The sequence below is a fragment of the Carcharhinus amblyrhynchos genome, chromosome 8, assembly GCF_965287045.1.
Source record: "Carcharhinus amblyrhynchos chromosome 8, sCarAmb.v2.hapA, whole genome shotgun sequence".
Taxonomy (NCBI): domain Eukaryota; kingdom Metazoa; phylum Chordata; class Chondrichthyes; order Carcharhiniformes; family Carcharhinidae; genus Carcharhinus; species Carcharhinus amblyrhynchos.
In genome coordinates, this window is record NC_137331.1 from 85,816,832 (window position 1) to 85,838,329 (window position 21,498).

The following is a 21,498-nucleotide window of genomic DNA, read 5'->3' on the forward strand; positions in this document are numbered from 1 at the left end:
CCCCCACCTCCCCATGACCCTTCATTCCCTCCATGCCAACCCATGGCACTCCCACGTCCATTCTATGTTGCATAGAACTAATGGAGCCTATTCTAACAATGGCGTATGTGGAACTGGTTCTAAAACCTCCATTCATAATTTTCTTTAGAAAAAAAGCTGCTGTTGCTGCAACTGTATAAAAATGTCCATGAACTTTGAAGTATCAATAACAGAAGGTAAAAATGTTTGGCACCTCTGTAACTTGTGCAAATAAACATTGAACAGTTGACTAGAAATTAAAGAAAAAACAGTTTATTATAACACCAGAAGTCTGTCACTTTGCCCATTGAATCCACACCGACTCTCCAACAGAGTATCTTACCCAGGTCCACACAGTGCCCTATCCCCATAATTCCTTAAGCCTGCACATCTGTGGACATTAAGAGGCAATTTAGCATGGCCATCTACCTAACCTTCACGTCTTTCAGCTATGGGAGGAAACCAGAGCACTTGAAGGAAATCCACATGCGGTGAGAATGTGCTAACTCCACACAGTCACCCAAGGCTAGAATCAAACTTGAGTCCATAGTGCTGTGATGCAGCTGTGCTAACCACTGTGCAACCATGTTGCCCCCAGTCAAGCAAAGTTTCTGCTTCCCTATATTTCTGTCAACAAAGATAACTCTTTCAATGGGAGCCTGAACTTTTAACCAAGCATGCATAATGGGGCTTTGCTCATAAGAGAGTCTTGGAAGGCTGAATGCCAATTTTGTCATCACCAACATGTCACATACTATGGCATTCTAACATCATCTTCGACTTCCTCTTCTTGGGTGGGATTTTCTGGCCACACTGGTTCTAAAACCGGAGAATCCCACCTGAGGTCCATGGACTCTTCGCATGGTCTGTCCCCCAGGACACTCGCTCACGCCTCTGAGAACATGCCACTCCTGAAACCATTTCTAATGATCTGGAGATGTTGACTTTGCTTATTCAAGACAACAATGATTTATTTCTCTCTCTCCCCCTCATGTCCTTGCAGAAGAAACAGGTACATAATGCTCAAGCAAGGATCAAGATTTGTGCAAGGATCTCCTTCACACATCCATTAAAAGAGAATCCCTCCCCTTGACTTTTAATGGATGTATGAAAGGACTCAGTATAATATTCTGATGAAAGGTCATCCAGCCTTGAAACATTATTTCTATTTTCTCTCCCAGATGCTGTTGTACCTGCTGAGAGTTTCCAACATATTCTGTTTCTTCAGATTCTAGCAATAATTTGATTTTATCAATGTAAGGCTGTTGCTGTGATAATTTTCTTTCATTGCTCAGTTACTGCCAGAATTCAATTTGTTGCAGCTGTTGAAGACTTGTTCTGGTGGCCATAGTAAATAGGACCGGAGTATGCCATTCGGATCTTCAAGCCTTCTCCACCATTCGTTATGATGAACACAATAGCCTGATCCTAAGTCTCCCCCGCATCCTTTGATTTCATTCACTCCAAGAGTTACATCTATCTCCTCCTTGAAAACATAAAATGTTTTGCTTTCTGTGGTAGCAAATTCCATAGGTTTACCACACTCTGGGTGAAGAAATTTCTCCTCATCTCTGTTCTAAAAATTTTACCTCGAATCGTTAGACTATGATCCTTGGTCTGGACATCCCCACCATCAGGAACACCCTTCCTGCATATACCCTGTCTAGCTAGTCCTGTTAGAATTTTATAGGTTTCTATGAGATACCCCCTTCATTCTTCTAAAGTCCAGTGAATATAATCTGATTTGAGTCAACCTGTCGTCATATATCAGTCCTGCTATCCCAGGAATCAGTCTGTTAATTCTTCATTGCACTCCTTTTATAGCAATAACATTCTTCCTCAGATAAGGAGACCAAAACTCCATGCATTATTCCAGGTGGGGCCTTCCAATACCATTTGCCTTCTTTACCACCAGCTATATCTGCATGCTTACCTTCAGCAACTGGTGTATGAGGACACCAAGTTCTCATTGTGCATTCCCCTCTCTTAATTTACAGCCATTCAGATAATCTGCCTTCCTGTTTTTGCTACCAAAGTGGATAATCTCACATTTATTCACATTCTACTGCATATGCTATGCATTTGCCCACTAACTCAGCTTGTCCAAATCCACTGAAGCATCTTTTCATCCTCCTCACACTTCACCCTCCCACCCAACTTGTGTCATCTCCAAATTTGGAAATATTACATTTAGTTCCCTAATATAAATCATTAATATATATTGTGAATAGCTGGGGTCCTAGCACTGATCCCTGTGGTGCCCCACTAATCACAGCCTGCCATTCAGGAAAAAGACCCATTTATTCCTACTTTGTTTCCTGTCTGTCAACCAGTTTCCTCTCCATGTCTGTATACAACGCCTTCATGTGCTTTAAGTATGTATCAAATTTTATTATTCATTTGGAACATACCAGATGTAAGGATACAGCAAAGGAAAATCATCCAGCAACAGTTGACACACAAAACCACAAGACCTATCTCTGGCATACTAGCAATTAGGAATAATTTCTGACATTCCATGAGTGTAGCAAACACTGATGTTTGGATATCCTTCACTCAACAATTCACCAGTGATTCCTTTTGGCTTTTTTAAACTTATTTTTAAACAGTTCTTTGTTAAAACCTTTTTAAGTGATAATTCATAAAGTGAAAGAAATTATATATTACTGATTGGCAGTGGTAATATTGGCTATATGTCCTCATGTATCAGTCGCTGAAAGTAAGTATGCAGGTATAGTAGGCAGTAAAGAAGGCAAATAGTATTTTGGCCTTAATAGCGAGAGGATTTGAGTATAGGAATACAGATATTTTGTTGCAATTGTATAGGGCATTGGTGAGGCCACATGTGGAGTATTGTGTGCATTTTGGCATCCTTATCTGAGAAAAGATGTCCTTGCTATAGAGGGAGTACAAGTGAAGGTTTACCAGGCTGATTCCTGGGATGGCAGGACTGTCATATGAGGAGAGACTAAGTCGGTTAGGATTATATTCAGTAGAGTTTAAAAGAGTGAGGCAGGATCTCATAGAAATTTATAAATTCTAACAGGGTTAGACAGGGTAGATTCGGAAAGCATGTTCCTGATGGTGGGGGAGTTCAGAACTAGGGATCATAGTTTAAGGATAAGGGGTAAAGCTTCTAGGACTTAGGTGAGGAGAAATTTCTTCACCCAGAGAGTGGTGAATCTGTGGAATTCACTACTGAAGAAAGTAGTTGAGGCCAAAACATTGAGTGGTTTCACAAAAAAAATATAATTCTTGGGGCTAAAGGGATCAAGGGAAATGGGGGAGAGAGGATCAGAATATTGATTTTGATGACCAGCCATATTCAAAATGAATGGTGGAACAGGCTTGAAGGGCCGAATGGCCTACTCCTGCTTCGATGTTTCAGTGTTTCTAATATTAAACAGATTGTGAATAAATAAATTTCGTAGCATTCTATCATAATATCATTATTCTTGTAGCCATCGAGAGAGCATTATGGAGAAATCTACTGCAATCCAACTTTTAATCAGTGTACTTTTAATGTTGCAATGATGCAGATATTGAAATTTGACTGTCAATTAAATTATTTTGAATTGACAGCTCATCAAAATTTGACTAGTCATGTGAGATCAATTGCTTAACAAGACAATAGTGCAGAGCTAACAGTACAAGATTATGATATTGGCACACTGGAACGTAATGTTTTGTTAAGTGCCTGTCTTTGTACTTTTTGGTCCACATGTATCCAAGATGATGAATGGAATTTTAGTTAATTTTCTTTAATGAATGAATACCTTTACAAAGTACCTCATTTTGACATTGCACTTCAATTTTATGTGCAAGCAATGCAGTTTTGCAACAGAAAGAATAATTAACATTTATCTAGTACTTTCATGACCTAAAAACATTCTAAACAGTTAATTTTTAAAAAAAAAAATCATTCATGGGATGTGGGCTTCACTAGTTGGGACAGCATTTATTGCCTATTCCTAATTGCCTTTGAACTAAGTGGCTTGCTAGGCTATATCGGAGGTAGTTAAAAGTCAACCATATTGCCGTGGGTCTGGAGTCACGTGGATCAGATCAGATTAGATCAGATACGGATGACAGATTTCCTTCCCTAAAGGATGTTAATGAATCAGATGGGGTTTATAGGCGATGGTTCATGGTCATCATTAGATTTTTAATTCTCGATTCATTACTTTGAGCTATTTTGTAGCATTTAGTTTGCACATATAAAGATCTCACAAACAGCAAAGCAAGCAGTGAGAGAGAGATTCATTTTCGCAATAGTGACTGAGAGATAAATGTTTACCAGGACTCTTCCTCACGAGATGTCATTAGATTTTTCACTTACAACCATGGTGGCAGTTCACCATTTTGTCCAAAAGGTGGTGTGTTGAACAATGCAGCACCCATGAAAACTGCGTTCAAATTTCATTTTGGACCATAATTAGGTCATATTGAGCTGTAACTTGAACTCTCAACCTTCTGGCATCCGAGGCAAGAGTTCTCTCTCTGATCTAAAGTTGGAAAGCTTAATTTTATGCACATATATTTCTTATGTTGATGGAGTGTTTTGCTGTGCTGGAACTATAAATTAGTAAATTTGATTTGCCTGGACAGCATTTTTAATTTTAAATGTAAATATAAACTGTATCTAACCACTACTGCTATTGCATGACTCCAAATGTTAATGCAATTGAGTTTTAGGACAGTTTGCAGTTGTCACCATTCCACATAATACAATACTTATGGTGATTTCTATGGTAGATTTAGCTTCACAACTAGGGTATATTGGTTGGTGGGTGGAGTAGAAGAGAGTAAACACACTCCATCACCAACCACAAACTGGGAAGGAATATGTGCCAGCAAAACATTTTACAAAAACATCATTTTATTGACGATAACAATAGTTAAACAATGGAATAAATTAACTGGAAGCTAAATTGTAGCTAGTTTACTTCAAATATTAGGTTAGGCACAAAACAAAAACATTGAGGCATTGCAACTATTACAGGCAGGGTAAGAGAGAATATTAGGATAGCATCAGGGTGGTAGCATGGGATGATATAGGAGCCAAGGAGCAGAACGTGGAATCGTTGTGGGTAAAGATTAGGAACAGCAAAGGGAGGAAGACGCTGGTGGGTGTCGTCTATAGGCCCCCGAACAATGATCTGGAGGTGGGACGGGCTGTTAACGCGCAAATAAGTGCGGCGTGCAGGAATGGGACGGCTGTAGTTATGGGGGATTTCAATCTGCATATTGATTGGTCGACCCATGTTGGACGCGGTGGGCTCGAGGAGGAGTTCTTGGAATGCTGCCGGGATAGTTTCCTGGAACAGTGTGTGTTGGAGCCGACGAGGGAGCAAGCTATCTTGGATCTGGTGCTATGTAATGAGGCGGGTAGAATTAGGGAACTTGCGGTGAAGGATCCTCTTGGGGAGAGTGATCATTGTATGGTGGAGGAGAAAGTGGGTTCCCGGACATGCGTCCTTTGTTTGAACAGAGGGGAGTACGGTAGGATGAGAGAAGAATTGGCGAATGTGGACTGGGGGAGCGCGTTGTAAGGTAGGTCTGCTGAGGAGCAGTGGAGGATCTTTAAAGAGATCTTTCTTGGTGCTCAGCAGAAATTTATTCCGATGGTCAAAAAGGACCGTAGGAGGAGAGGTAATAAGCCGTGGATAACGAAAGAGGTGAAGGAAAGTGTTAAATTAAAAGCGGACGCGTTTAGAGTAGCTAAGAGTAGTGGGCAAGAAGAGGATTGGGAGAGGTTTAAATGTCAACAAAGATTGACAAAGAAGTTGATAAAGAAGGGTAGGAGAAACTATGAAGCTGGGCTAGCGCTTAATATAAAAAAGGATAGCAAGAGTTTTTATAAATATATAAAAAGGAAGAGGCTGGCTAGGGTGAACGTTGGTCCCTTAGAGGATGAGAAGGGGGACTTAGTGGTAGGGGATGGGGAAATGGCTGAGGTCTTGAATAACTTTTTTGTTTCGGTCTTCACGGAGGAGGACGTGAATAATTTGCCGGATGTTAGAGATGGAAAGGTGGTAGGACTGGAGGGTCTCGATGACATTACTGTTACTAGAGAGGTGGTGCTCGACAGACTGGAGGGGCTGATTGTGGACAAGTCCCCAGGACCGGATGGAATGCATCCGAGGGTCCTGAAAGAAATGGCGGAGGTGATAGTGGATGCCTTGGTGGTTATTTTCCAGACGTCGCTGGATTCCGGGGAAGTGCCGGAAGATTGGAAAACGGCTAATGTTACGCCGTTGTTTAAGAAGGGTGCCAGGCAAAAGGCGGGGAATTATAGGCCTGTTAGTTTAACGTCTGTTGTAGGTAAAATGTTAGAATCCGTCATCAAGGAGGAAATAGCGAGGCATCTTGAGGGAAACTGCTTGATAGAGCAGACGCAGCACGGTTTCGTTAAAGGGAAGTCGTGTCTGACAAATTTACTGGAGTTCTATGAGGATGTGTCTAGGGCAGTGGATAGAGGAGAGCCGGTGGATGTGGTCTTTCTTGATTTTCAGAAGGCGTTTGACAAGGTACCTCACAAGAGGTTATTGCAGAAGGTCAGGGGGCATGGAGTTGGGGGTAGGGTGTTAGCGTGGATAGAGGACTGGTTGTCAAATAGGAGTCATAATGTGGGTATGCCGGCGTTGGACTGGCGTAAACACAGTAAAAAGTCTGACAACACCAGGTTTTAGTCCACAAGCTTTCGGGGTTAGTCCCTTCATCAGGTGAATGGAGAGTTCTCTCCATTCACCTGACGAAGGGACTAACCCCGAAAGCTTGTGAGAACTCTCCATTCACCTGACGAAGGGACTAACCCCGAAAGCTTGTGAGTCTATTATCAAATACATCGGTTGGACTAAAACCTGGTGTTGTCAGACTTGTTACTGTGTCAAATAGGAGGCAGAGAGTGGGGGTCAATGGGTGCTATTCGGATTGGTGGATGGTGACTAGTGGAGTGCCCCAGGGGTCGGTGCTGGGGCCTCAACTATTTACCATTTATATAGATGATCTGGAGGAGGGAACCGAGTGTAGGGTGTCGAAATTTGCTGATGACACCAAAATTGGTGGAAAGGCAAATTGTGCGGAGGGTGGTGAGAGTCTACAGAAGGATCTAGATAGGCTGGGCGAATGGGCCAGGAAATGGCAAATGGAATTTAATGTTGGCAAGTGCGAGGTGGTCCACTTTGGTAGGAAGAATGGTAGGAAGGATTATTACTTACGTGGAGAAAAACTGCAGCAGGCGACGGTGCAGAGGGACCTCGGGGTCCTTGTGCATGAGTCGCAAAAACCCAGCTTGCAGGTGCAGCAGGTGGTCAGGAAGGCGAATGGGATGCTGGCCTTCATCGCGAGGGGGATTGAATATAAAAGTAGGGAGGTCTTGCTGCGGCTGTATAGGGCATTGGTGAGGCCGCAGCTGGAGTACTGTGTGCAGTTTTGGGCGCCGTACTTACGCAAGGATATTTTGGCCTTGGAGGGAGTGCAGAGGAGGTTTACTAGGCTGATACCGGAGTTGAGGGGGTTGAGCTATGAGGAGAGGCTGAATAAATTAGGCTTGTACTCGTTAGAGTTTAGAAGAATGAGGGGAGATCTCATTGAGACGTATAAGATGATGAATGGGATGGATAGGATAGAGGTGGAGAGACTCTTCCCGCTCAGAAAGGACAGTAGGACTAGGGGGCACAGCCTCAAGATAAAGGGGGGACGGTTTAGAACGGAGTTGAGGAGGAACTTCTTCACTCAAAGGGTGGTGAATCTCTGGAATTCTCTGCCCGTTGGAGTGGTGGAGGCTACCTCGCTAAATATTTTTAAGACGCGGGTTGATGGGTTTTTGATAAGAGAGGGGATTAAGGGTTATGGGGAGAGGGCGGGAATGTGGAACTGAGCCACGACAGATCAGCCATGATCTTATTGAATGGCGGGGCAGGCTCGAAGGGCTAGTTGGCCTACTCCTGCTCCTATTTCTTATGTTCTTATGATGAGGTAATGTATTAAAGGACAGTCAGTGCTGAGGGTGGATTGCACTGTTAGAGGTGACATGAAGTGGTGTTAAACTGAGGTCCTATAAAACATTTTTGGTGGGAACAGAAGGTACCATGGCACTGTTTCAAAGGAGAGCAGGGTAGTTTTCTGTAGCCAATATTTATCACTGTTCAATAGCACAAGTGCAGATTATCAAGTTGTTATCACATTTCAGTTTTTGGGATCTTGCTGTGCTAATCTGGCCACAGTTTCCTACATGAGAACATTGACTGCACTTCAAACATACTTCATCAACTGCACAGCACTCTAGGACATCCCATTTAAATGCACGTTTTTTTCATTCTCTTAGTTTACAAGTTGTACTGCATTCTTAAAATATTGCAAGGTAATTTCTGTATATGAATAGTTAGAGAATATAAGAACAAGGAGCAGGAGTAGGTAATTCAGCCCTTGAGCCTGGTCTGTCATTCACTATGATCATGGCTGACCTTGTCTTGTCTCATCTCCATTTTCCTGCCCGATTTCCCTAACCCATTACTAATCAAAAATCAGTCTATCTCCTCTTTAAATTTACTCAATGTCACGGCTTCCACCGCACTGTGATGTAGTTAACTCCACAGATTCACAACCATTCTTTGAGAGAAGTAATTTCTCCTCAACTCTACTTTAAATCTGCTACGCCTTGTCCTAAAACTACGGCCTCTTGTTCTAGATTGCCCATTAGAGGAAACAGTCTGTCTAAATCTGCCCTGTCAATCTCCTTTAGCAACTTATATATCTGAATTAGATCTCCTCTCATTCTTCTAAACTCCAGCAAGTATAGGCCTAAAATGCTCAACCTCACTTCATAAAACAAACCCCCCCATCTCTGAAATCAATCTAGTGAACCTCTGAACTGCCTCCAATGCAACTATATCCCTCCTCAAGTAAGGGGAACAAAACTGTGCACAATACTCCAGGTGTGACCTCACTAATGCCTTGTGCATTTACGGCAACATTTCCCTACTTTTATACTATATTTCTTCAGCAATAAATGCCAAAATTCCATTTGCTTTCTGACCAAAATGTATAACTTTACACTTATCCATATCATACTCTTGTCTGCCAGATTTTGGCCCATTCACCTAACCTACCCATATAGAACATAGAACACTACAGCACAAACAGGCCCTTCGGCCCACAAGTTGCGCCGATCACATCATCACCTACCAACCTACAGACCTATCTATAACCCTCAATCTCATTAAACCCCATATACTCATCCAGGAGTCTTTTAAAAGACCCCAGCGAGTTCGCCTCCACCACCACTGACGGCAGCCGATTCCATTCACTCACCACCCTCTGAGTGAAAAACTTACCCCTAACATCACTTCTGAACCTCCCTCCCCGCACCTTAAATCTGTGTCCTCTCGTAGCGACCATTTCAACCCGGGGAAATAGCCTCTGAGAGTCCACCCTATCTATTCCTCTCAACATTTTGTAAACTTCTATCAGGTCGCCTCTCAACCTTCGTCTCTCCAGGGAAAAGAGTCCCAGCTCCCTCAACCTAACTTCATAAGGCATGCCTCCCAGTCCAGGCAACATCCTTGTAAATCTCCTCTGTACCCTTTCAATAGCTTCTACATCTTTCCTATAGTGAGGCGACCAGAACTGCACACAATACTCTAAATGAGGCCTGACAAGGGTCTTATAAAGTTCTAGCATTACCTCCCGACTCCTAAACTCAATCCCTCGATTAATGAAGGCCAGTACACCATACGCCTTCTTGACCACCTCCTCCACCTGCGAGGCCGATTTAAGAGTCCTGTGGACCCGGACCCCAAGATCCTTCTGCTCCTCAACACTACTCAGACTTATCCATTTGTACTTTTCTTATTTCTTTCTTGCAACATACTACACAACCCATTTTAGTGTCATCTGTAAATTTGGCTATAGTACCTTCTATATATGCACCCAACTTATTAATATAGGTTGTAAATAGTTGGGGCTTGAGGACTGAACCCTGTGGTACCCTGTGGTAGAATCACCAAGCTCACTTGCCTTGACAGCCTCACCAGTGGAGTCCTCACCAATGAGAGTCACGTGTGGTCCAGCAATGGGACTTGTTGTGATGGTCTCACCGATGGAACTGGAGGCCATTGAGGCTGACCAGATGGTCTGGGTGGGGGCAATGCCAGCCAGGCATTGCCAGTTTGACACTGCTCACTCAGCATCTTGGCACTGACCACTAGGCAGCAGGCAGTGCCAAAGGGCAGGGGCCTAAAGGAAGGTGTGGAGTCTGAAAGGGGCAGGGCCTAAGAGGAGGATGACAGGAGGGGGAGCTATGCACTCTGCTCAGGGATTGGCTGGGTTGGTGACCGTCTGGGGTGGAGGAAATTGGGGCAGTGATTAGCACACAATGGGGTAAATATGTGGAGTTATGGAAATGGGGCAGGTGGTGGGCTGCCCAAAAAAACAGGCAAAGTAGCATTAGGTCATGTCTGAGAGCTCACCCAGAAAATGAGGGTGATTCTCGCCTGTTTTCAAGCTTACCTCCCCCGGTATAGTAGTATTCTCCAAGTGAATTCAGAGAGTTAGGATGTACTGAATTCCCTCAAATATATATGATTGGCTATTGCTGCAGATATCTTCTGCACAGATGAATCTTCACATTATACTGTCTTCTTTTACCATGCAGGAAAAGCCCAGTATCAAGAATGACAGTGGGCAGGATTCTCTGGCTGCACTCGCCTTAAAACCAGAGAATTCCCCCCAAGGTCAGTGGACCTTTGCATGGTCCGCACCCAGCCGCTACAATTCCAGTGGTGGGCAGGACGGGAGAATTCCAACCAGTATAATTTTCTAATTTTATTGACATTCCGGCATATCAGTTTTACATCTTATTCTAGGGAGTACAATTCAAAAACTGAGGATAATTAATTCTCTGTTTTTGGATGAGTTGAAGTATTGTTTGCACATGCAAAGGGCCCATTTCCTGTTTCAGTTGTGACGCCTGGATACCTCTTACCTATACCAATATGGCAAGTGGTAAACTTCCCGCTCAAAACTTGTGCACAAATGCTGCCTGCCATATTGTATGCATTAGCACCTAATTTAAGCCTGTAAATAGATGTAACATTTTTGAATTTCTAAGCCCCGTGTCTTTATAAAACAACTACTCATTGTTTCTTATCATGTTGTTTGCACATCTGGATACTTGTTGGGGGTCAATATGGAAATCTCTCATGATTGTCCTCCCCTGATGTTTGTTTAAACTGGCTGCAAATTGCAGCATTTTACTGAATGCAGGAACTTGTAGTGATGCCAGAGGCCTTCCAGGTCTTCTATTGTGGATTTGAAATAGGCCAACAAAAGCAGATCTTGAACAAGTGAAATGTGTATTTTTAATGCAGCATGCAGCCCAATAATTGGCAACAGTGTGTGTTATCAGCTGTTTTTGAATCAAGTGCAGGTGTTGTGAGTAAACACAGACATAAGGAGAGTGAAAGAACATATAATCAGCTGGTCTCATTGCTGAAATCCCAATGTATGCCCTGCAAAAATTCCTCTACAACTGGTGAGCTGGCAAGAGTAAATGTTAGGAATTGTGGGCAGCTGCCAGTGAAATTTGTGCAGCATCTGTTATTTCATTATTGGCTTCCACAGATGTCCCATGAATTAAAAATGATTTTCTTTTCTGCCTAATGTGTGGTTTCACTCTTTGCTCTTCTTTTGCTCAACATAAAGTTGCCAGCAACGTGCCAAATTTTAATTTTGTGTACATAGAATCATAGAACGCCTACAGAGCAGAAGGAGGCCATTTGGTCCATTGAGTCTGCACTGACTCTGACAGAGAGTATCTTCCTCAGGCCCACCACCTGTCCCATTTCCATAACTCCGCATATTTACCCCATTAATCCTCCTAATTTACACATATGAAGGGCAATTTACTATGGCCAATCCACCTAATCTGCACGTTCTTCTACTGAGGAAGGAAACTGGAGCACACGAGAAACCCATGCGGATATAGGGAGAACTAGCAAACACCATACAAAGTCACCCAAGGCCGATCCCTGGCGTCGTGAGGCAGCATTGCTAACCACTATGCCACCCTTAAGCCTACCAATGGTAATGTTTGTTATTCAACTGTGATTGTGTGGATGTTATAGGGCTTGCCACCAACTTAAAGCTACCAAAAAGCTGTGTATATATATAAATATTTTTTTTTAAATTGAATACTTCTCACCTGTACAGTTCATGTTGAAAATACTTATGTTAAGATGCCACTGAGAAAAGGGGCAACAGTGTTTAAGATTGCTCAATAGACCGTTTGATTTAAAAGCAGAGAAGAATGCTAATAGTTAGCATGTGTGGAAACATTGGTGGAGAGAGAAACAGCATTACCACTTGCTGTCAGAGCCATTTCTGAGGAAAGGTCATTGAGCTGCAATTCGTTAACTCTGTTTCTCTTTGCACAGATGCTACCAGACCCGCTGAAAAATTCCAGCGTTTTCTGTTTCCTTATTTTAGGTTTCCAGCATCACATAAAGCCAGATCCTCCCACTCCAGCACCAATATATGAGAATTTTCATTATGAAAATTACTAGATAGCAATTGGGCATTCACCATGATTTCACTCTCATCCTTAGCCTGAAAGTGGTGAGAGCACATTCAGTCCTTGGCTGCCACTCTAGTTAAGATAAACAAACAACAAAGAACAATACAGCACAGGAAACAGGCCCTTCGGACCTCCAAGTCTGTGCCGCTCATGCGCCCAACTAGACCATTCATTTGTATCCCTCCATTCCCAGTCTGTTTATGTAACTATCCAGATAAGTCTTAAACAATCTCAGCATGTCCGCCTCCACCACCCTGCTTGGCAATGCATTCCAGGTCCCCACCACCGTCTGTGTAAAATATGCCCCTCTGACATCTGTGTTTAACCCTGCCCCCCTCACCTTGAACCTGTGACCCCTTGTGTTTGTCATCTCCAACCTGGGAAAAAGTTTCCCACTGTTCACCCTATCTATGCCCTTCATAATTTTATACACCTCTATTAGGTTGCCCCTCCTTTCCAGGGAGAACAACGCCAGTTTACCCAATGTCTTCTCATAACTAAGACCATCCATACCAGGCAACATCCTGGTAAACCTTTTCTGTACTCTCTCCAAAACCTCCATGTCCTTCTGGTAGTGCAGCGACCAGAACTGGATGCAGTATTCCAAATGTGGCCCAACCAACGTTTTATATAGCTGCAACATCATACACCAACTTTTATACTCTATGCCGTGTTCTATAAAGGCAAGGATGCCTTTATAAGATTTAGCTAATTCAGTACAAATGTAGATTTTACTTCTAGTTTCTAAAGCTCATCATTAAAATGTGCAATGCATTTAGCTAATATGTTATTTGGCGGAATCCGTAGACAGCTTTATTCTTCATTTAGCATTTCCATTCCTCATACCGGTCACCCAATTGTAGCCACTAATTAAAACTAACAACTTACAATTGTTAGCAAAATATGGGCAGTTATGTAATGTGGATTTATATGCATTAATAATTGAAACTGGGTACAATCCAAAATCATTTCATTTAGGATTGTCACCACAGTCTGAGAGTAAATTTCATCTAATTAATGTAAGCTGGATTCTGATTAGTGAAACGACAATACATAATTCCACTGTTGCTCACCTAATTGCATATTCTGTTTATAATTTGAAGGAAATTACAGCAAGGTATATACTGAATGAGCAAAAGGATGTATCATTCAATAACATTCTTAAATATTACCCAGAAGCAAGAAAAATATTGGGTCATGCAAGCTTATGCGCTGTGTGTAAACAGAGTTTTCTGAACACTTGGCTTGAATGTGTGAGCTTCGTTGATTTAAAAAAGGTAAAATGTTTTGTTTCAAGTATTATATGTGTGTACATATAGAATTAGACATGGAGTAGATATTTGGATGAAATACTTGATTACAGAAAATAAGCTTACAAAGTTTCCAAGAGAAATAACTTGAATGTTCAATATGGAAATGATATGTGTTCGCATTCTGCATCATACTAATGAAGACTCCTCCTGCACTAGGTGTCCAAGGCCCATTGTGAAATAGGTACTATGCTCTTTGCACGTGCAAGCAGGCAGCTTGCTTTAAAATTAAGGAAAATTAAGAAAACTAAGGAAATTTGACATGTCAGCTGCGACTCTCACCAACTTTTACAGATACACCATGGAAAGCATTCTTTCTGGTTGTATCACAGCTTGGTATGGCTCCTGTTCTGCCCAAGACAGCAAGAAACTACAAATGAATTTAGCCCAATCCATATCGCAAACCAGCCTCCCAACCGTTGACTCTGTCTACACTTGCCGCTGCCTCGGCAAAGCAGTCAGCATAATTAAAGACCCCACGCACCCCGGTCATTCTCTCTTCCACTTTCTTCCGTCAGGAAAAAGATACAAAAATCTGAGATCACGTATCAACCGGCTCATTAACAGCCCTGCTGCCATCAGACTTTTGAATGGACCTACCTTTCATTAAGTTGATCTTTCTCTACACCCTAGCTATAATGTAACATTACATTCTGCACTCTCTCATTTCCTTCTCTATGAACGGCATGCTTTGTCTGTATAATGTGCAAGAAATAGTACATTTCACTGTATGCTGATACATATGACAATAATAAACCAAATCAAATCTAAATTTGTTATCAATAGACACTAGCATATGTCATACGTGCTGCAATCATTGTTCTCAAATGTGTGGCAGCAAATCTTGTGGTCCTTAAACTACTGCTATAGGTTGTGTCCCAAAATGTCAGTGGCATTTTTTTATTTCCTTACCCCTTACTATAGAGGTGGGAGCAGCAGGAATGCTCCTTCAGGTTCTGCAATAAGCTACAGCTGCTGCCAGCCACCACTTACACTCCTGCTGATCACCTTCTGCCCATCCAGATTCCGGTTACCACACAGCTGACATTTGAACCAGCTAATCTTAGCTTTTCTTAGTACTGACAAGCTTTATGAATCCTGGCTTTCTCTGGAAGTTTCCACACACCCTTGGTGAAATTATCTCTCTCCCCAGTGTGGATCTCCTCTCTAAGGGAGTATAGGCTAGAGATAGGATTTCCAATTTCATGAAATAAATTTCCTTGCCTGCAGCCTCCTGATTCCTGGCCAGTATGCTGAATGAATACAGTTGTGGCAGCCAGTTGAAATGGAACCCACCCTGGAGGACAAGCCTAGGTTATAAAATCTGCAGATTTAAATCTTTGCTTTAATTTAGAAAAAATCTTGATAGGATTTTCAGCCTTTTTATTACAGGAGCAACTAGGCTATTTCAACAAGCTTTTTGATGTAGAGAAGGCCCATTTTTTGGAATTGAAGGAAGTTGAAACAGAGCACCCATTATGTGCTCCTATTGCTGCGATTATCCTTCTGATCCTACATTTCTGTCGGATCAGCACTAAAGGTAACCAACAGCTGCACCCTGGAAGTTAGATCATAACAGATGGCCTGCAGAAATTCAGAGCGTATTGATCTCTCGGCTATTGTGCAATTTTTATCTATTTTACTTTAAAGTTACTGATATTACAAAAATATATATAAAAGGTAATGTGTATGGGGAAGGAAAATTGAATCAGTGTAATAATTTAGTAATTTTTAACTATTCTGTTGATTAAAACCATCATAGCATAGTCAAATTGGCAGATCACTGAAGGAGTTTACTTCATATGAAAATAATTCAATAAAAATTAATAAATGCAAGGGAAGGTTTTCAGTACCAACTGTAATTTATTCTATGGATTTAATGTAAAAAATGTTTTCAGGTGAAAATGAAGCGTATCATATTGTTTTGTGGTTTATAGTTTCTTTTTTATCTTTCAGAAAATTCACATAACCAGTCCTGTTCAAGTTGTTCCTGTCCGAGCCTTGCTTTGCTCATACAAATGTTTCAATGAAGCAGATCATGACTTCTACGGGATAGCAGTACCATGAGCAATGTAACCTGACAACATGATTAAAATGAAGACCAATTCTCTCAGTGAATTTCAAATAACATACAATTTAGGTTGCAATTGAAGAAATAAGTTTGCAATGATAAAGTACAGGCTATTCATAGATTGCATATTTCCAGTATCCCTAAGCACTAGAATACAATATGCATATCATGCCTGTTTCGAAATATCTTCTTTTCCTGCTTAAATGTTAATTAATTAGTAATCCATTTTGGGAGAATGAAAATGTCCTTTGTGACCTTATATTATCTTCACATGCTGGTGTTTAAAGTAACTGCTGACTTTTTTTACCTACATCAAAAAATTGCTTTCTATCTTTTTGCCTGCCTCCTCATGAATTGGAAATTGAGCATCCAGTTCAAGACTCTAATGCTAAGAAAGCCATCACGTTTATTCTACATGGACAGTTTGTAAATCAGTGATTTGTGTCATTTTGAACATTTTTTCCAAACATTTACACTTTATGGTGTTATAACCTCATGGGTGATATCAAAGGGCATTGAGTTCACAAATACCTAAGGGCTGTTGGTTGTAGATATCATATTTTTATCAAAAAATGTTGTTTGGATTCATCAGCCAAAGCTTATCAAAAAATATCTGTTCTCACCTAACGTGAGACTTTATTTAGATAAAGTCTCTTCCAGGATTGAGAGTATGTGAAGCATTTTTCAGGAAAGAAAGTAACATCTTCCTCATTCAGAGAAAGTGTTCATCCAGTATCCATCATCTTTCTTCCCTCTGAACTCAAATATGCTGCTGTCAGGCATAGTCAGTGGAAGCTTGATACTGTGCCTCAGGAATGGGACTATCAAGTGGAAGAATCCAACTATGTTGTCTCCTACATTCCTCAGCTTACTCAGCGTGGCATTGACAAAAGAAATTTTACGGACAAATTTCTCAGAACAGACCAGCTATTATGGCATGCTTTCTTTGTGAATGTAAAGAAGAAAATCAATAAAAATCCCACATTTATCTTCCAGAGAGATTACATGACTTGTGGATAAGGAAAATGGTGTATATGATTGAACCATGGTTCGATGAGGTAGACTTGATGAATTAAAGATACTTTCTCTGTATTTTGCATGTTTGTATTTTATTGGACGAATCTATAGTCACAATCCAGCCAAACTGTAGAATGGTACAGCACAAAAGACAGCCATTCAGCCTATCATGCTTCTGCCAATGCTTTGGAACAGCTATTGAATTAGTACCACCCCCCCTCTCCCCCACCACCCCCATTAAAAAAAACTGAAAATGCTGGAAACAATCAGCAGGTCTCAGCAGCATCTGTGGAGAGCAACAGAATTGGTATTTCACATTGACCAATCTAATTCTGATGAAAGGTCATTATCAGCCCAATATTCTCTGTCTTTATTTCAGATTTCGCTTTTGCATTAAGTCCCCTTCCCCTGTCTTTTCTCCATAGCCCTACACATTTTTCTCTTTCAAAAATATCAGAGTTCTAATTGGAAAGATTAAGACGGTGATCTTACTAGCTTGCCCCTCCAATTGATCAGCTAGGTGAGGTGGTAAGATTGTGAAAGTCAAAATATTGAGTTTGAGCCCAGTTCTTTTGACACTCATAATATTACCACCACTGATTTGTGGGCGAAATCAGCTTTGCACCGATTTCAATATGCATTAGTTAATTTACGTATTAGTGATGCCAGATGGTATTGTCCGGGCTCACTTACCCTTACCCACTTGCTGGTTGAGGTCCTCCCCAGTGAGGATCACATGGTCCCCCCAGGAGGACAGGATGTGATGGGCTCGTCAGTGAGAATGGAGACTCCCTGGGTTGTTGGGATCAGGGCCAGACAGTGCTCCTTGACAGGTGCCAGCCTGGCACTCTGGCAATACCCATCTGGAGCCCTAGCACTGCCCACTGGGCACCTTAGCACTCTTCAGGCCAAGAGGGCAGGGCCTGAGAGGGGTCAGGGCAGTGGAGGCAGGGGGGCTCTGTGGGGGAAATCTGCATGGATGGCAGGTCCCATTCATAGATCGGTGGGAGGGGAGGGTTGGGGGAGTATGTCCAGGGAGTTGAGGGAACCCAGCACAGGGAGCGATTAGCAGTGGGTCCCGATGCCTGTGGGGGAGGGGTGGGAGGTGGGAGAGTGACAGGAGATCTCCCAGTACACTCTGTACACAGTAGACTGGGAGATCAGGTCACCTGCACAATGGCATCCCTGGAGATCAGCAGCTGGCTTCACTGGTGAGAATAGGCTCCGTCCCACCCCTTACCTGTGAGAGCTGCATCTTGGCTTTTTTTTTGACTTAAGTGTCATAACATTGAATTTTTTAACTCACTGAAAAAACAAGTCTGAAACTCCCTTTTTCCCTCTCGTTCACATTCTGGTAAGATCACCCCAATTTTTTCTTCTGCCACACCCTTTAAAACAGTGCTTTCCAGTTCTTAGCAATTCTGTGTAAAACAAAAAATAATGCTATCTTGAATCTGTGCCTTATGATTATCAACTCTGCTGCCACTGGAAACAGGTTCTTCTTTAGTCTATCAAAACCATTTATTATTTTGAACACCTTTACTAAATCTCTCAACTTTCTCAACTCAAAGGGGCTTCTTCAGTGTCTTCACATCACTTAAACTGCATGTTCCTGGTATCATTCTATTTAATCTCCTCCCCATCCTTTCCAAATCACTGTCATCTTTCCTAAAATATGGTGGCCAGAATCAGATACAATACTTCAGTTTAGGTCCAACCAGTGGTTTATTAATTTATATCTGTATTATATCAACATCTTGGGGGTCATCATTGACCAGAAACTGAAGTGGATTCACAATATAAATACTATAGATCATAGAACAGTACAGGCCTTTCGGCCCTCAATGTTGTGCCAAGCTATGTCTAAACCAAAGCTAACCCACTCCCTATAATTATGGTGTGCTCCATGTGCCTAGCCAAGGACCACTCAAAAGTTCCAAAAGTGTCTGACTCCACCATCACAGCAGGCAGTGTATTCCACACCCCAACCATTCTGATTACTGTTGTAACAAGAACAAAGCAGAGGCTAGGAGGAATCCTGTGGTGAGTAACTCACCTCCTGACTCCCCAAAGTCTTACAACCATTCACAAGGCACAAGCCAGAAGTGTAAAGGAATACTCTCAACTTGCTTGAATGCGTGTAGCTCCAACAACAGTCAAGACTGACACCACCCTAGACAAACCAGCCGACTTGATTGGTACCCTATTCACAAACATTCACTCCCTTCACCACTGGTAACAGTGGCAGCTGTGTGTACCATCTACAAGATTACAGCAGAAACTCAACAAGCCTTCTTAAACAGCACCTTCCGAACCCATGACTGTAATCATTTATAAGAACAAGGGCAGCCGACGCATGGGAACACCTCCACAGGAAGTTCTGATTGAAATGATTCGCCATCCTGACTTGGGAATATATCACTATTCCTTCACTGTCACTGGGTCAAAATCCTGTGAGAGATCCTACACTAGATGGGCTGCAGCAGTTCGCAAAGGTAATTCACCACTACCTTCTGAAGGGCAATTAGGCATGGATGACAAATGCTGCCCACATCCCATGAATGAATTTAAAACATATTTTATCCCTTAGCCAATTGTGTATACATGTTGCCCCTGCCCCTTTATCCATGGGTTGCAAATTTGCTAATAAGTCTATACGTAGTACTTTAATGTACCTCATAATATGTTCGTCACAGCTAGGTATACCTTCAGAATTTTTGAAGTGTTTGTAGCAGTATACATTGACTTCAAAATGTTACATACGGTCTAAATAAAAATATCAATTCATGATTATTTTATTAACAATGCCACAATTACTGCCTGTAGTTTTGGCTTCCATATTATAAAAACAATAATGATACACTGGAGAGAGTGCAAAATGATTTACAAAAATGAAACCATAACTATGAAGTTATCAGGAACATGCTTGGTCTCTTTACTCTTGGAAAGAAAAGCTGAGAGGGGTAGCTTAAAGTTTGGAAAAGTTTTGATAGAATAGACAGTTCCCATTGTATGAAACAACAAAACTAGAAATCATTAATATAAGATAGTTTTACACTGTGTGATGCCACAAGGGGCTGGAATATTTCCAACACTCGCTCCTCCATTTTCTAGATCATAACCAACCCGTATTCAGCATGGCTGCTGAGTATAGTCATGCTTACCAAGATGGCCACAGGAAGTCATATGACAAATCAATGAGGAATCAGTGCAAGCAAGCATCAGCTGGTCAGCCTTATCAGACTACAAAAACAGGGTGCTGAGTTCTTACAAAAAGAGGAAGCATTAGGATGAAAGCTAGGAAGGTGATGGAGTCCTGTGCGGGTTACCTGCTGTGTGTAAATTCACTGTGTGTCACGTGAACAAAAAAAACTGATTTGTGATTTGACTAAGGATGAGATAAGAACCACCTCAATAACTAGAATTTTTTCCATTTTTGTGACTATGTACTTGACTGCAAGCCTTCATGTGGGTTCATTAATAAATTGTTTATTACTTGGACTGGTTTAACCTATAAATTACGCATTACATGGCAGATATGACTATTTCAGATCTTTCCAATTGGGTTGGCAGTCAACTCAGCATATATGTCACCAATCTCAGCCGCAAAGTTCTTCAAAACTTTGTGTGTTTCTCATGATTTTCATCTGTTTTAAGATTTAGCCTAGTCCACAGATATTAGTAGTGCACAACAAATCGGACTTCCATGGCCACAGCATTCACCAAAAATTCCACACATTGGCAACCCTCCTCAACTCTGCTCATGACAGTTCCAATAATGCTAATAGGAATGAAAGTCTAATTTATGTCTTATTCTGAGATTGAGCTACAATTAAAGCTGCTTTTTGTGATGAAATATCTCAATTCTCTGTCTGAAGAATAACATGATCTTGCAGGTGGAAATCTTTGTGTTGTCATAATGAATGAAATGTTCAAACAATCTGACAGAAATTTTTCTCTAAATAGGTGGAAATCTGCCAAAAGTGCCCTTAAACTTGCAGCCTGGATGAGATCAACATTTCTGGACTGTTGGCAAGGAGATAAAATGAATATCAGTGGGTTTGGAGGTTTCCTTCTGGCACTATGTGGGCAAGAGGGTTTGAAAGTTTCATGATGCTTTTGTAATCCAACTGTATCAACGAAATGTATTGGAATATGTCTTTAATCATCAGATTTTAAATAACATGTTACAATTTGTTCAGAAATAAGTGAGATTTTACAGATTCCTTTTAACTTTCATGCTTTTGGTGAATATTAATGAAACAACGTCCAGTCGTTCCTCATAAGACAACACACCCATCCCAGGTATTAGTCTAGCAAATCTTTTCTGAACTGCTTCCAATGCTCTTCCTTAAATAAGGAGATTAATACTGAATACAGTATTCCAGATGTGGCCTCACCAATGTCCTGCATAACATCTCTACTTTTATATTCAGTTCCTCCTGCTATAAATATTCTATTCACTTTCCTAGTTTCTTGCTTTACCTGCACGCTCACCTCTTGTT

At 41.5% G+C, this 21,498-nt stretch overlaps 1 protein-coding gene across 2 annotated transcripts in view; it reads left to right on the top strand.

The window, feature by feature from the left end:
- lrrc69 (leucine rich repeat containing 69) overlaps positions 1 to 17,025 on the top strand; it is a 77,391-nt gene extending 60,366 nt beyond the window's left edge. The window contains exons 7-8 of one of the 2 annotated variants that reach the window (XM_080194395.1): positions 13,699 to 13,872; positions 15,862 to 17,025. In XM_080194395.1, coding sequence (XP_080050521.1) covers positions 13,699 to 13,872; positions 15,862 to 15,972 — 285 coding nt within the window. In that variant the 3' untranslated portion in view covers positions 15,973 to 17,025. The remainder of the gene's footprint in view (positions 1 to 13,698; positions 13,873 to 15,861) is intronic. The other variant, XM_080194396.1, reaches the window with a different exon arrangement.
- Positions 17,026 to 21,498: the final 4,473 nt, after the last annotated feature.